The 16,671-nt window shown below is 46.5% G+C and overlaps 1 protein-coding gene across 3 annotated transcripts in view; it reads left to right on the top strand.

Moving 5' to 3' along the window:
* The first annotated feature begins 5,471 nt into the window (after window positions 1-5,471).
* The window catches only part of GSN (gelsolin), a 20,639-nt gene continuing 9,439 nt past the window's right edge, over window positions 5,472-16,671 (top strand). The window contains exon 1 of one of the 3 annotated variants that reach the window (XM_015644974.2): window positions 5,472-5,517. Coding sequence is in view for 2 of the 3 variants with exons in the window: in XM_015644972.3 (XP_015500458.1) it covers window positions 16,328-16,462 (135 nt within the window). In the remaining variant the exon portion in view is untranslated. Of the gene's footprint in view, window positions 5,518-5,932; window positions 5,981-16,254; window positions 16,463-16,671 lie in introns of those variants that run through there. The other 2 variants (XM_015644973.1, XM_015644972.3) reach the window with 2 other exon arrangements.

The following is a 16,671-nucleotide window of genomic DNA, read 5'->3' as shown; positions in this document are numbered from 1 at the left end:
AAGTGGCAGTGACCCGGCAGGAAGCACCAGCTCGCCAGGAAATGGCGCGAACAGAAGCAGCCCGGCACGGTGCAGGTCGGGGCTGTAGCGCAGTGTCCAGCACCTCTGAGGGGCTCCAGAGCCCCCCATCAGTTTCCAGTAACATCATCCGGTGCTTTGCCATGACCCGTGAAATGCTCTAAGTTGTTCATTTGGGCTTTGATTCCACTCGGTGGAATCGGCTTTTTAAACACTTGTGGCATGCGATATTAGAAACCTAAAACCATAACATGCTGCCCAAATCTCACAGCTCACGGGATTCAAAAAATAAATCGGTGGTTTGGGAAATGTAAAATTGTATCAATAAATTTCCCCAATAAAGATTTTATTTCAGTCTCACACATTATGAAAAGCATCAGATTCTGTTGCATGTCAGTGCCCAAGGTTCAAATTGCAGCTTCCCCACTGCCATAACATTTCTATGGAAATATATTTTCCAGAACGGGCATTTTCCATCTCCATTACTGTGGCATTATTAATTCCATTTCTTTAGTGCAGCAACACCCAGGGAATCCTCTGCTTTCCATGAATCAGCCACCCCCTAATTATTGCTCAAACTCTATCAGGAAGAAACTTCGTGGTAGATAACACTCCCTGTTATCTGGGCAGAAACCTCACAGAGTGAAAAGCACTGATGAAAAACAATTGAATTTTTTCCCCCCTTTATCTACATAGTAAATAAGTAAATCTCTGAGTGATAGAAAGCAAAGATTCAATAGAAAAATAGAAAATCTGCTGGCAATGTAGTAGAGATGTAGGACTCCTGTCAGTTATTGTCAGGGTTCAAACTTCAAAACAGGTAACACCGTGCAACAGAATCCTTTTCAAGTTTTGCAAGACCTTATATGGAGTGACTTTTACTAGAAAAATAGGTCAAAACAAGCCAGTGAGAATGATTTCCACGAGAGGGAGTCTTTAAACAGAAAATGACCTGACTGTGGTGACACACTTGCAGTCTGGTTTACTGACTTGAAAAAATACACTTCCCTGGGATTGCCCCAAATATTATTCCATTAACACAAACATTGTAATGAGAGGTTTTAAAATCCAGAATTGTTCAGATGTCACACACAAAAATACACTGAGGACTTTTCTGTCTCTGTGGTCCGGTGTTGGTAAGAGTCAGGCAGGGTGAGTTTCTCTGTTTTTCCAAGGTGGAATTTGTGCCAGGTAATTATTGCTGTTACCCATGGAAAGGGCAATGGGTGCACAGCCTGCCGAGGGTGGGAGTGGCTGATTGGAGCTGCAGCTTCATTTCCAGTGGAAATTCCAAGCAGCCCTTTCCCCCAGGCAGGCACAGGCTCCTCGGGCTCCCCGTGAGGTTTTCCCCACTGCACATCTCCAGTCACACTCCCAGGGTGGCACTTCCCCCTCCAGTGCCCATGGAGACATCTCCAGGATTACTCAACAGCTCTGGAAATCACTTTAATCTGAAGTCTGGCTTGTGAGGAATTTGAATTGTGAACAGTCACGAGAAGCAGCTTCGGGATAGAATTACTTTTGTTTCTTACCTGCAACAAAATTAAAAGCTATTACCTAAATGTGAGTAAGATTCAGCTTTTTAACTGAAATTCCCAAATATATTTTACGTAAAACTGCCTTCCTTTCTGAGAGGATGTAAAAGGCAATACAGATTTGCTTCAAAACTCCTGGTTTTGAGTTGTTTTATATGCTCTGCTCAAATATTGCTACGAAGTTTAAAGTTCACAAAAGCTGTGAGCGAGAAGGATCAAGTAACAGCATCTGCATTTCTTTGATTCTTTATTCTTGTGAGCACTTGAAAGCCTGCAGCAGTTTTTCAACAACAGTTATTGAGAAAAGGCTGACTTCAGCCCATTCATTGTGAACATCTGGACAGAACCTAACAACAGTAATTAAAACCCACTAAATTGGTAACAATACCAAATTGCCAGGGATGGAATCCTCCTCTATCGTCCCACCCTTCCCTGTGGATTTCTGCTGGGTCAGTCCACTCTTGAAAAGCCTTTTCCACGTGTCTCTTTCTGAGGTCTCTGTCAAGAGAAAAAGGTTTCCAAATTTTCTGGTCACATGAGCCTTGCTCTTGGGTTTATTTCTGTACCACAAACCCCAGGAAAAGTAAAGACTCTGAGTTAATGCAGTTGATAGAAGGCTTGAGGATTTTCTTCTTTGCAAATAAATTACACAGAGTGATTTATAGTATCTGCTCCCTTCTTTAGAATGCATCCTTGCAAGAAAATAAATCTAAATATGATTAAATTACACATCAGCATTCATGAAGAGCATGGGATTGAATGGAATTTTTTATCTTTAACACTCTGTTTTCCCTGAGAACAGCAGTGAGCAGGCCAGACTATCAGAATTTAAACTGCCAGGCCACAAAGAGTCAGTCAAAGGTAGCAAAAATCAGGCTTGCCTGTCTGTCTTCTTCCCCTGAACCCCAACTTCATCTTCTGGCTTTGCTCAAGTTTCTCTAGACAGAGACAGAAGAGAGAAACACGGGATTTTTCAGGAACTAGTTTGAAATCCACTTCTGTGGGAGTTGATCACGTAACACTGGGTTGGTCACAGATGACTAACTGGTCTTTACTTGTATTTTATTTTTTGAGTTGCCCAGTTCTCCTTTCATCTCTTACCATTTCAGTTTTGTGGTGTCTGTAGAAATGTTCCCGTGGTCAAGTTTTCTTTTTAGTTCCTTCTTTATCTTTTTAGTTCCTTTATCTCATGTAAAATAGGCAGCCCAAGCCCATTGGCACTTGTACAGTCTCAAAGCTTCAAATTAAACTGATTAATGATAGAAGGACCTTTGGGCCAATGGTAATTCTGGTGTCAGCAGATGGAGCTCAGATGGATTCTCTCTGTCAATATTTTGTGGGAATGGCACCATGGAATGGAAGTGTATCCCTTTCCACAGGAATTTCAACATTAATATTGAAGAATACTCTAAATACATATAGCAGTGAGCCCACTTGATGGGGTGAGTGCTCACCATGACTCTTTCTATCCTGACTAAATATAAATCTGAGTTTTACTGACTTTATTTGACTTATTTTGGAGATCGTGTTTCATCTCTGATGCCTTGAGCATAATCTTCAAGTATTCATCCTTCGATGTGTCCTCAGTAAGTAGCTTGTATTTTAGCACAAAACCAAATTGTAGCAACAGAAATGCCTGCAAAATACCAGCATCTGCTTTTCAAAGACATGTAAGGGCTGTGGTTTCCTGGCTGACATGACAACATGCCCAGAGACCAGATCCTGACGGTGGTGAAAGACTTTGTGAGTCAATCATCTTGCACAAGGCAAGATTTGATCCACACAGAGCTGCTTCTGGACAGAAAGCAACCTCTGGAGCTGAAACAGCAACCTGCAGGGCTTTGTGCCCCACTTCAGGCTGCTTCCTTGCTGAAGGACTTTGCAGTGCACAGCACAAAGCTCCCTAAAAACCTTTCCACCCTTCTCATCAATCACAGTGGTTTCTGAGGCTCCTGACATCAAGAGACTCTCTTGGTTCTGCTCTGATCCTGTGTGGTTCCACATCTCACTCTCTGCACTGAGAGGTTGCTTCTTGAAAAGGAACTCACTCAAATGGTTCAGATTGCCAAAGTCACTTTTCTGCCCTCAACAGCACAACTGTAACTGAATAGCAGAAATGGGGACCTAAAATTTCCATGGAAACATTACAATTTACCAGTACTTAAAGTAATGGAACACAGTGTTTTTAAAAGGCCAAGTCATTTTACATTAATCATATTTGATGGACAGGTGAAGAATTTTTGGTTTAGCTGTATAATGATGTTACAAATGCATGACAGGATATGAACATGATGCAGAACATCGATGAGTTATGGAAACAGAATCTGTGTGATTGTGCAGTGTCAGTGTCTCTGTAAAGGATGTTCCTGATTTAATGAAGGCTTTGCTCCTGCCCTGGTTATGCACAGTTCTCCCAGACTTCAGAATCGAAATGGCAGATGGTTTTTAGCCTACCTAAAATATTCTGCTTAATCATGTTCTCATACACAAAAGCATAACAAAAAACTTCTTCAGTACAGCCATGACAGAGGAGAAGTACCCACCACTGGCTTTATCAATAACCATATCATTGTTCCACACAATTCCAGCAGCAAGTGGAGGCATTGTTGGTGGCATAGAAAGTGTTTTTGTGAGAACCCATTGCAGGGTGGCACTGTCTCGGTACAGTGCTCCTCTCAAGAACACAAAACAGTTCTCTGATTACATGATGGAGAGAGCAGAAGAAAAACAGCAGCTGTCTGTGGCCTGCCTGTCTTAGATTTACCACAACTCACTGGGAGTGTCAAGGAAAAACTCTATGAAAAACAAAAGTTAGAAATTCCTCTTGTTTGTGAGTGCCCTTGGAGATGTGTGACTCGCTGTCATGGTGTTATTACATGCGATGTTTCACTGAAAATGCTTCCTGGTAAATTGCTCTTAAGGATCATGTTCCTTTCTCAAACTCCAAGCACAACAACCACGGGAGGGATGAGTGTGCTCTGTGTGATATTCCCAAGCACATGAGCCACAAGGTCCATGTCTTCGTGTGTGTGCTTAACATTATTCAAGTAATTTATTGTTACACCAAACTTCTTAGGAGCTTAAATGGGTTATCTAACCAACAATTATAACTTATTACCGTGTCATCCCAATTTGTTCCCCAGATCTGTACTCACACAGTGCCCCAGGGTGCTCACTGTTGCAAGGAGGATGTTCTGAGGTTGTAGCTGTACATCAAAACTGGGCTTTGGGTGGCTCAGACCTGTGTGTGCACTTATCTGTGCATCCACAGGCAATGGCCTGGAGCGTTGGCCCAGGGACAGGGTGACTATAAATAGGTGGCAGGAAGGAAGAGGTCACTGCAGTGCTGCTCCCTGTCTGGAGATCAGGGTGTGCACGGACACCGACAGCTCCCAGCCCACGGGATGGGTTATGGGGACATCCCTCAGTGAATCCTGCAGTGATGTTTGATGAGTGACAGCCATCCATAGGAGACTGTACTACAGTCTGACTGTACGTGTGCTGTGCTGTGGGCACACCAATAACCGCAGGAAAATTACAGAAACAAGCAATGGAAGTCATGTAACAAGACATTAAAACATCATCTGGAATTGAAGATGTGGCAGCCGAAGGGCAGGACAGGCCTGGGTGTCCGAGGGCCCGGGCTGGTCCTGCCGCCACAGCGGTACCAGCACGGTGTCTGGTGCCCCACGGGTACCTCTCACCGCTGCGGGTACCTGTGCCAGCTCAACAGTGCCCAGTGCCCGCTGGAGCCGTGCCCAGCCGAGCCGTGCCGGGCTCCCGGGTCCCCGCGGTCCCGCAGCCGCGCCCAGGGGGGCGGGCGGTGGAGGCGGGGGAGCCGCGGGTCCCGCCCCTGGGGCTGCCCGGCCCTTCCCGGCCCTGCCCGGCCCTGCCCGGCCCTGCCCAGCTCTGCCCTGCCCGGCCCGGCCCCGCAGCTGCCTCTGCCAGCGAGTGCCAGCACCAGGTAGGGCCGGGAGCGGCTGCGGGGCTTTCCCCGGCTCCTCTCCGCACGGCCGGCCGGAGGGAACGGGGACTCGGAGGGACGGAGGGAGGGTCCTGTCCCGGGTTCTGTCCCGGGTCCTGTCCCGGGTCCTGTCCCGGATCCTGTCCCGGGTTCTGTCCCGGATCCTGTCCCGGGTTCTGTCCCGGGGCGTTTCCTGCAGCATCCTCTGCCAGGCTGTGCCGGGCTCCGCGGGATCGCTGCCGCTCCCGTCCCGCCGGAGCCCCCGCAAGCCCGGTGCGAGTGGTGATGGGAACAGTGGGGGCTTGTTTGTTTTGTTCTTTGCCTGGGGGAAGAATGTTTGAACGCTCTGTTTGAATAGAAATTCAAAAAATGTAGACACTGAAAACATATTTAAAATGTTTCCTAGGAAGAGTGTTTAAAAAAAAAAGTTATGGGGATGACTTGTTTCAAGGAGGCCTCATTAGTAAGTAGATCCCTCTTGGAATAAAACTGCTTTGAATGTTATTTGCTCTTGGATGTAAAAAATCCGACTTTGCTAACAAGGATGATACTAGCATTGTTTCCCCTTAAGTCTCTTATTTTTCTTACTGATCATTACAATTTCCATTTTCCACTACCAGCTCTGCATGATGCAAGTTTATCGGCAAAAAAAATATAAAAAATTCCTTTATTTCCTTTGTGGGAGTAGAGCATGGCTCAGCTCAGAGTGTCCTGCTCTGGAGTCAGAGGGGGTGGGGGTTCCTTAAATGCCTCTCCTCCTTTGGGTTTCTCAAACTGTTTTACAGAGTACCTTATAACATCTGTCTGGAAAAATGAAGCGAAACCTGAGTACTGAGGAATGGGTCTCTCACAGGCTATTGCAACTGGTTTCTCTTGGCCAGGAGACAGATTATTCCATAGTTTCTACCAGGGAGAAGTGGGAGATGGAAGCTTAGCCTGTGCAGGAGCAGAGAGAAGCAGAAGTCAGCCCCGTTTTACATCTGCTCCATGGGATGGTGCTGCTGGCATCGCCTCCTCCCTGCCCAGGGTTTGCTGTGGTTTCAGGCTCTGCTTGAGCTGTGTCCATCTGCAGAGCGGATAATGGGAGCTGCTCTGTGCTCAGGCAGCAGCCCGGGGTGTCAGTGCTCACCTGTGCCATGACCAGCCTGGCTGCAGTGCTGGGAAACCCAGCTCCATGGATTTCACTGGAATTCAGCGTGAACACAGGCTGGGGATTTTAGTTACACCTCGTTAGTCACATGGTGGATGGTGAGCGTCTGAAATGTTACATGTTTAAAGGCAGGGAGAGATTTTCCAGTGGTTGTTCGAGAGTTCAGCTGAGTTTCAGTGAGAGCTGAGTACCTGCAGTGTCCCCGGAGGAATGACTCCAGCTCTTGGCAGAGTGGAGGCTTTCTCTGGCTGCATGAAATTCCAGTGCCATGGGGAAAACAGTGGGGAAATTGAACCAGCCATCAATCTTTGGCTGCTTCTGAACGTCAAAAGGGTGACAAAGCAGAAATGCTACTGCTGCTGCTAGTTTAACATGGATTTTACAGGCACAAATCCAACACGTTGTGAATTTGTTCCTTTCATCACCAGAGCAGGGATGGGAGCACTCTGCAGCCCAGGTTCATGGCTCTGCTAATGTTACCAAGGGGGATTGCTGCCAGCTCTGGCTAAAAGCTGCCTGATGTGTTCCAGTGGAGGTTTGGATATGATTTATAGAATTTGGGGAGTGCTGCAGCCACGTTCAGTGTTGGTGGTGTGGGCAGCAGAGCCCCTGAGCCGCTGTGCCAGGGAAGGGCTCAGGACCTTCCTGTGGGACAAGGAGCAGCATCTTCATCTGCTGACCCACACTTCCCCCATCCCACAGTCAGATAAAATAACTTTTTGTTGTAGCTTGGGTGTTTTACAGAATTCTGGTGGGAACCAAACCGTTTTTAAAATAGCTCTGTGACGTATTTAGTGCTCAGGATTTATATCTGCTTTCAGCTCACTTACAAATACAAACTTTCCATTTTAATCCAGTCCCAGACATTAGTGTTGCTGTTAGTGGCATGCATGGGAAAGAGGATTTTGCACAGAAATGTGCAGCTCCACAAAACCAACTATTTCCCTGTTTTGCTTCGGAACCTGGAGACCTAAAGAAGTTTTTTTTTGCTCTTTAAGCTGAGGTGATCAGGTGTTGCAGCTCGGTTGCAGTAAAGCAGAACACAGTTAAACACAAAGTAGCTTGGGTACAATAACTCCTGTCTAGAGAGAAGCAGCTGCTCTTGTTTTCTGTTCCCTTCCACAGCACTCGGGAATTATCATGTGAATAATCAAGTTCTGAGTGTGTCTCTGCCTCTGCTTGATTATTATCAAATATTTTTCCTGAACAGGCAGAAGATTCTGATCTGGAAAATTTTGTCTGTAACAAGCTGTGTATTATTTCTGTTAGTGATTGTCTGGTTCTCTGGACCAGGTATTTGATATCCCTTCTAGCAATTTCAGCTGAAAAGAAAATTGTATATATCGTTCACTTCTAAACTCTTTTGGATCTTTTTAAACTCAAGACTCAAAGATTGTTTTATGCAGTGGCTTTCTGAGGCATTTTTGCATTGGGAAGAAAACCTCAAGTTATCTTTTTTTGTGAAGCTGTTGTGCAGCTCTTTGTGCCTCTGTCACTTTGTTCTGCTTCTCACAGCATTAGTTCAAGTGTGTGTCTTTTCAGTCTCTTAATCATTAATTAATCACTTCAGACACTAAGAAGCCTAAGGGAATCGGAAAGAAATGCCCTGGATGATTAATTCTTTTCCCATAAAAGCACTAAAGTTGCTGGAGCTCTCAGCTCTGAGCCATGCTGGAACCATTTCTCCTGTGTCAGACAGCAGCTCCCTAGGTGGGGATAGTGCACAGAGATTGGGAGCTGGGAGTTTGGGAAGTGTTTTACTGCAGGAGGCTCCAGAGAGCAGTGGGAGAAGGGAATGCAGGCGGAGACAGCCCCGGGGCACAGCAGGGCTGGCTCACAGCAGATGTTTGCACTGAGATGAGAATAGAAAAGCGCTCAGGCAATTTCCCTCAGGTCCGTCCTTGTGACTTTTGTCACGGGACGTGTCTCGATCAGGGATTTCTGACTTGAAGGTTAGTTCGGGTATTTCAGCGAGGAGCAGAAAGGTAAATGAGCCGGTGCTGGGAGTGTCTGAGCACCGTGTGTGCACCAGGCCGGGATTTCAGAGATTTTACCTCTGCCTCATCTCTGCTGCCCAGCAAGTCCCAGACATGGCAGATTTTCAATATTTACACTGTGTCCTACACCCTGATAGCAAGTTGTACCAATGGCCAGAGCAGATTCATCAGGTCTCTTATCAGCTGTCAGGCACTGCTGGGTGCTGTGTTTGCTCTGCACCGGGTGTTCCCAGCCTCGGGATCCTCAGGGTGGCAGCAGGGAAATGATGGGAACTTCCCTGTGTCTGTCAGGGTGTGCTCCCTGCCGATCCAGGGCTGTTCCAGGGCGCTGGAGCTGCCTCTTAATGGCACTGGTCAATCCCATCAGAGATGAAATCGGGTCAGACAATATCCATTAAATGTCAGCCCGATACTCCACACCTGCTCAGGGGAGGAAAGTGTGGTCAGAGGAGTCAGGAAAGGCATAGCAGCCTGTCTCAGCAGGACATCCAGGTATTTATCTCTGATTATCCACTAATGATGCATTTGCAAGGTTAAATACAGCTCTGACATGAGTGGGGATAAACAGCTCTGGGATGCTTTGCAGTGCTGGGATGTCTGGAAATGCCAGCTTGGAATGGCCCTGCTGGATCTGGGTCCCTCAGGGAGCCTGGTGGTGCCGCTGGCATGGGAGGCTTTATTTGGTTTGTATTCTGCATCTCACACTGCCCTCTGGAGAATGAGTTCTCGTTTACTTCATGCAGTTTCCCCAGCTTTTGGGAAACTTTTTGGGAAACTGCTTTCTCAAGCAGGATATTCCAGCTTGCCAGGTTTTTGTGATGAAAATTTGGGATGTGATGGTGTCTGGATGGGTAAGGTGCTATGGACTCTGAAGATTTATCTGTTTTTTCCTTTTGCCTGTTTTAAAGTGTTCTTTTCTGACTATAGACTGTGGTTTTGGTCTTTCCTTTTCTCTTTTTTTGTTCTTCATTCACCTCCCACTGAGAACCTGGAGAGCTGGAACGATCTCAGCTGAGGTCCCAGCACAACTGGAGTGGGAGAAACAACAGTTTGTATTAGGGCAGTCAGGCAGTGGGACACTGTCCAAACCCAAAGTTTAGAAATATGTTCTTTACTTAGTGTTTCCACATGCAGTAAAAGCACAGCTACAATTCAAAACAGCATCTTTAACCCTGGAGGAAATGAATCATCCCAGGATCTCTCAAGATGGATGGAGGCTGCTGCAGTGAGCGCTGGCACCGTGAGGACTTTCCCTCCTTTAGGGCTGTCTGCTCTGACAATCCTTGTGGTTCCTCCTCAGCAAGGCCTGAATCCTGAGTGAAATGGAACAAAATGAACCCCCCTCCTGTTAATCACACAGCTCTGAGGAAGAAGGGATGGTTTTGGTGTGTTTGCAGCATTTCTCCTGTGGCTGTGCCCGGTGGGATGGGAGCTGGGGGTGCTCCTGCTGCCAGGGCTGTGCTGGCTGGGTCTGGAGCTGGGAACAGCCTGAGTGAGAGCTCTGAATCTTCAGCCACAGCCATTAAACCCCCTGACCACCCTGCCTGTGTCAGGAGAGCTGGGAACAAATGGAGAGGGGAATTCTGGCAATTCCCTTTCCACAGTGATTTATTTGGAAGCTGGTGTTTGTGAAGGAAAAAGGGGAGTCCCGTGTCTCCCTGAGGAGGAATTGGTGGAGATGTGGGTGTGGACACTTGTGTGTGCTGGGGCAGGACTGGAGGAAGCTTTCCCAGGTCTCTGACTGTTCCCTGCCAGCAGGTGACAGGAACCTGGAGCCCTCAGCCTCGTGTTCTGCTCCTTCTCTGATCTAGAAGCACCTTTATTTATAATGTGTTTTAAGTAAGCTAATTTTTGTTAATCCTGAGTTGTTTAGTGTCTTGTGGAGGTTTTTGATGGGGAAAGTTGAATTCTGTGTGGACCTGATGTGGACAGCAGGAGCTGATGGACTCCCACTGGCCCAGACCTGCTGTGGCATCAGCAAAATTTATTTATGTGCTTTTTACTCACTTATACTCAGCCCTGACATCTGCCTGTACCTCTCCTGCCCTTGTCCCACGCGTAACAATGACTCCTAAATGCTTTGGGTGCAAGGCCACGCTCCGTGCTTCCCTTTTGGTCTTGTTTTAGGCCATCTCTCCTGCTTTCCAGCCTTTCTCTGCAATAATGTGTTGCTCTGTTCTCTTTGGGTTATGGATCACAGACTGAACGACTTCTGTGCTGCAGAGGAATGTATCAGCTTGTTCTCTGGGGAAGAAGAGTTTGCATAAAGTTGCAGATGATTTCCCCTGGACAGGCAGGACCTGGAGGCTGGAGGAAGAACATCTGTATCATTTCCCTGCAGCTGACCACAGGCATGTCCTCACTGCCTCCCTCAATGTGTTCTGCCTGTCACCAGCAGCTCTCTCTCTGGGACATCTTTTGGGGAGGTAGTCATATTTTAATGTGCTGGTTTATGTCTTATGTGTTACATAAACACTCCTTAAATATTTTTTTTCAGCACTGAACAATGATTTGTGTTGGAGTGTAATTCAGGATTTATTTTTGCTCCCCAGTGAAAGAAAGTGGTCGGTGGTTTCCACTGATGCAGCCTTCCCTGTGCTGTGTTTAAGTGCATGATTCAGCTCTCACTTATGCTCAAGGCAGGGCTCTGAACCAGCTGATTGTATCAGCAGATTTCCCTGGGTGTGTTTCAGATGGCAGACCTCTCTAATCTCCAAAGCTTTCTCCTGTGGAAGTAATATTCTCCCCAATTTACATCACTGCAACTGAGAGGAAACTCAGGTTTTTGTGTTGAAGTTTTCTGCCTGGGGAGAATGGGCTGGCAGCTCTGTGTTTACTAAGTGGGCTGTACTCAAAAGGTACAGAGCCCAGAATAGAGCTGATGTGACTCATAGTGCAGACAAACAGCTGGAAAAAATAAACAATACTCAAATCTTCTGGGCCTTCTAACTTGCTCAAGTGGTTTAGTAGGAATCTTAACAAATGCAGAAAACCTACTTGCCAGTTGCACAGTTAATGCTGGACTTGGTGTCCTGGACTCTTGATCTGAGTTAGGCAACTCAGTTTGAATTTTGGATTTGTGGCTTTTCTATTAAGATGTAGCTGCAGGGAATGCCATTAGCTGCTGCTCCTCATAAAGGGAGCTGAAATAAGTTTATGGAGTCACCATGGCTGGGAAGGGGAAGACTCTCTCATGCCAATTCTTTCTTATCCCAAATAACCTTTCTTTACTGGCTTCTTCAAGGGATGGAAGAAAAGGGGTTAGATTTAGTTTTGTGTATATATGAATTTAGGGCTGTCTGGAGACTGAAAACTGAGCTGATCCATCACTTTAGGTATTTTTCAATGCCTGTCCCCTTGGTAACAAAGCTGAAGTTCTGCCAGAGTTATTTTCAATGCTTTGCTGAAGAATTATTGATATTCTATACTGCTTTGGCAGGGAAGCTGAAGGAATAAACAAATATTTCGATTTTCAGGGTGTGCTGTCATCACTGTGGATCCTGTGCTGAGCTTTCTTCGTGTTCAGCAACACCAAGTCCTGAGTTTTGGATTGTCAGAATTCAATTGATCCAGTGCTGCTTGCTTTCACAAGCTTTGTAAATTCATCAGAGTTTTTATGGGGCAGCAACAGATCAGAGAATAAAGAAATGGCTGTGTGGGTAGTCAGACAGTGTCGATTGTGTTCAAAGTGCACAAGGAGCAGAACCTGAAACAAGCAAATAACTTTATTGGGGTTTTTTTTTCATGTGATCTCTTCAGTGTTGCTGTTTCAGACCTGAGGAATGCAGCTCTTGCTCTGGGGTGTTACTGTGGCAAGTACAACCTGTAGATTTCCTCAGATCGATCGTGCCAGGAGGATTTTACCCCTGTGCCTCTTGCAAAACAAGGATTTAGGGTTTTCCTGTTGTTGCTGCAGAAATACAGCTTTAATTTACCTCTTCTGGCACTTGGTATAGGTGGTCTGGAATGCTGTGAGATAAGGGAGGCTTTCTTTTTTGAGGACAGATATTGATATTTATTTGGAGCAGTACATATTCTCCAGGCAATGTTTGGCAAATAAATAAAAAGAAAAAGAGAGTTAGTTGGGTGGAAATGCAAATCTTTGCCCCCAAGGTACAATAAGGATTGGTGCACAAGGGGCATTTTTGCAGCATGACTGTAGTGTGGATACAAACTCTACTCAGATTTACCGTTCTCCTCATATTTAACAAACTCAGTCTGTATTTCCAAGTTATTTTGATGTTCTGCAAGTGTCATCCATTCAAATCAAAACTACAGCCTTTGCCATGTGGAAGGGCAGGAATTGGTCCAGCAGTGAGCAGCAGGTGGTTTGGATGCTCTGTGCTGAAATGCTGTGCTGGCTGCAGCCCTTCCTGTGTGGGTTTTGATTATGCAGCAAATTTAGACAAATTATCTGAAGCCATCATGAGGCGACGCCGGAGCTGCAAATGAGCACAAGCACATGGGGATGTGGGCTACCCTTGTTTCTGTCTCATTTAACTCAGCCAAGCTTTCCTGAGCAGCCCTGTGCAGGTAAGTCCTGACTATATTTGTGGGTATATTCAGGTGTGAATTTTCACAAATTATTATAAGTTAATCAAGCCTCACAAAAAAATGTTGTGCTCATTTTTCTCTTGTTAGTGGACAGTGAATAAAATAAAGATTTTCTTTCTTTCTCTGCTGTGAGTATTGGATGATATTATCTTGTAGAAATTTACTTTAGCTGCATCATTAAGCTTTAGATGGTGGTAGGTGTGAAGATGTGAGAGTGTATTTGATGTGGAGGAACCACACATTAATTATTCCCTGAAATGGATTTTGCAGTGTGAAGAGGTAGAGTAAGAGATTCCAGGCTCAGTGTCCACAGGTTTTTCCTGAAGGGAGCAGGACGTTGGTGCTGGGCAGTGCAGAACTGGGCAGCTCCTTGGCAGAAAGTGAGAGGAGAGTGAGCACAAACAGCCCAAGTGCTGCTGGTGTCAGTCCCTGAGGGCAGAGGTGACTGTGACAGATGAGGCACGACCACAGGCATGAGTGAGCAGAACAAAAATGCAGAATTTTGGGAGGGAGGCAAAGAGAGCTGTTTGTTCCAAGCTGCAGGGTGGAAGCAGGAAAGGTGGTTTGGGTTGGATAGCAGGAGAGACAGGAGCTGAGGTCAGAGGTGGTGGAAGCTGCAGCAGCACTGGGAGGATGCACAGCAGGCTCAGGATTGCTGGGCACAGGGACTGAGGCCTTCTCTGGCCTTCCCCCTGAAGCAAACAGCTTCCAGCCTTTGGGAGATCATTCCACACTTCCCTGGAGCTGCACTGGTCTGTGTGACAGACACTGACTTTGATCAGTGTGTGCCGAGTGTCGCCTTCCGTGTCGGGTGCCCAGAGCAAATCCCTGGGATTGTTCCCTCAGGCCAGGCTCCATCCCAGGCCATTCCTGGGCTGGCCTGTCCTGCTGCTGTCACTGCACATCTGGAGACCATAATGAACTTGTTGTCTTCCAATGGTTGCTCAAATCATTGGATGAATTTTCCTGAGTTCTTGTTTCCATCACTATGCAGCCAAGTGTCATTTTAGCTGATCCATCTGCACTGAAATCCTCTACTCCAAACCCTTTCCATGTTTTCCTTAAACAGCTTTCCTTTGCATAAGACCTTGGCTGTGCACAGCACCCTTTCTGGGACCAAGCTGGACACTTTTATTAACAGCAGCTTGAAAAGTGCCTGTTTTCCATGTCTCCATCAGGACACCCTTTTCAGCAGGGCTCTGGTGATCTCAGCTGGCAAATGCCCTCACAACAATGTCCAGAGCAAACATTTCTGGGGCTTGATTTAACAATGCAGCACCTACTGCCAGCAGTGATAACTCAAACCAGCTGTTGGGGTAGATTTATACCTATTCCCTCCAGGAATGGTTCAGATTAATTAATTTTATGAAAGAACACTTTAGCACTGTAGCCCTCTTTCCATTTTTTGCCTGTATTTACATATTACAGCTCATTGGCAATGCAAGCTTGGACTTACAAAATGCCAAATCAATTAGAAGACTAAATGGTTTTTCAAGAATACTGCATCTGCATATATCCACAGATTACAATATCCTACAGTGGGATGTTAATAAATAAGATTATCCTGGGTCTTTGTGCCTTCAGTCTGTGAGGTTTGCCCAGTGGTGGCACTATACAGGTATTTAATTTAGTAATGAGAAGTCCAGAGTATTTTTCCATTTGGGAAGGACCCATCTCTTTCTAATGTTATGCAACCCAGTAATTTTGGTTTGGGTTTGCTGCAGCTGCCAAAGCTTTTCACAGCTGCCTTCCTCGGAGTCAAGGTTCCAGCATGTTTTTCACTGAGATTTAGACCTCTGACACTCTGAACTTCCTTCACAGAGATCAGAAATACCAGCAGGACTAGCACATTGTTTTTATTGTCTGTTTCAGTTTGAGACTTTCCAGTGAAATTTTCAAAGGTACATTGCCAAGGTGACATTTCAAATTAAAATGCATCAGCTTGGACAGGAGAGCAGCTGAGTGTTCTTGGGAGAGAGGGAATGAAAATCTCCTCATGAAGAGTGGGGAAAGCACAAAGCAGGGTCTGCTCTTTCCTTCGTGGAAGTTTTGTTGTGAAGTTTTATGGGTGGAGGGTCTGGCCCCTTATTTAAGAATCTTTTGAGAGATTCTGACCGTGGGAAGCTCAGCCTGTCAGGAATTCTCGCCTGGGTGTGTTGAGAGCAAAAGTGCCCAGCAGCACAACTCCACATTGTGTGGCTGCTCCGTTCCTGAGGGCCACAGGGAAAGGTTCCCACACAGTTCACTCACTGCCAACACTTGGAAAATGTGATGGATGAACTTGCTGCAGTGTGAGACAGTTGGAAGAATAATCTCTTTATTGGTGGCAGATTGTTGGGGTGCTACAATCAGCCCTGTTGTAATTCCTTTGGGCCGAGTAGGTTTGATGGCTGTTGTGTTCCTGTCACAGGGTGTTGCTACACCCTCAGAAATATTTGATTGTGCAATTATTGAATTACTGAATGAGCTTTTGTTCTGTCACCTACCAGACCGTGAATGCTCTGTTGTGAACCCGGGAGCTGAAATCCATCAGTGCATCCCCAAACCCTCCCGAGCTGTCGGTGACAGCCGGTGACAGAGTGTGGAGGCTCTTTCAGGTGCAGAGGACGGGCTGAACTCTGCTCCTCTGACAAGTCCAGGGAGCTGAGGCTGCATTCCCCCATCCTCAGGATGCTCACTTGAATCCTTATCTTCTCCAAAGTCTCTTTCCCTGCATCCGCTGCCAGCTGGAGCCGCCGTGCTGTTCCTCTGCATCTCATCGCCTTTCCAGCTCTCAGCTGACAAAATTGCCTCTGTTGCTGATGTCTCTTAATCCCTCGCTGTGAGGGGAGGTTTGGCCGGTGTGACCCTGGCTCGCTGTGGGTAATGGATCGCACATTGTGTGGAGTGAGTGCCTGCTGGGCTCCGGGAGAGGCTGGAGAGGCTCTGGGGTTCCAGCAGGATTGTTTGCACAAACGCGTTCCGCCCCTGTGCTGCCGAGGGGCTGGGTGTGTTTGTCCCGATAAAAGATTGGATTCTGCTCTTCATCTTCCCCAGCAGGCAGAGGAGCAGGGAGCTGGGACTCCCCACGGCTCTGCACGGGAAGGGAGAAGCCCATTTGCTCCTAGAAATGGGCAGAAAGGACTTCAATTATCTTTTCCTCACCATTTTCTGCACAATGGCTCTGAAGCTGAGCTGTGTCAGCTCCGTGTCTGTGGCAGGGCTCGGATATGTTCTTACAGCAGCTGTTGTGCTTTCAGCTGTGGTAAGTGATGAACATCACAATTAAACACTGAAAAGCTGCTGCTTCCAGCTACCTACAGGAGTCCCTCTTCTTTAACTCTTTGTCAGGGTTTTGTCTGGTTTTTAGTGGGAATTTGGGAGGATTTGGGCTGGAACCATGACGATAAAGTTCATTCATAAAGTTCATTCTTTTCCATCTTTAATGTCTGATTTCAGCTTAGGAATCACTGT

Source organism: Parus major, chromosome 17 (assembly GCF_001522545.3).
Source record: "Parus major isolate Abel chromosome 17, Parus_major1.1, whole genome shotgun sequence".
Classification (NCBI taxonomy): Eukaryota; Metazoa; Chordata; class Aves; order Passeriformes; family Paridae; genus Parus; species Parus major.
Note: the sequence above shows the minus strand (reverse complement) of the source record. Positions and strands in the feature narration are given on the sequence as shown.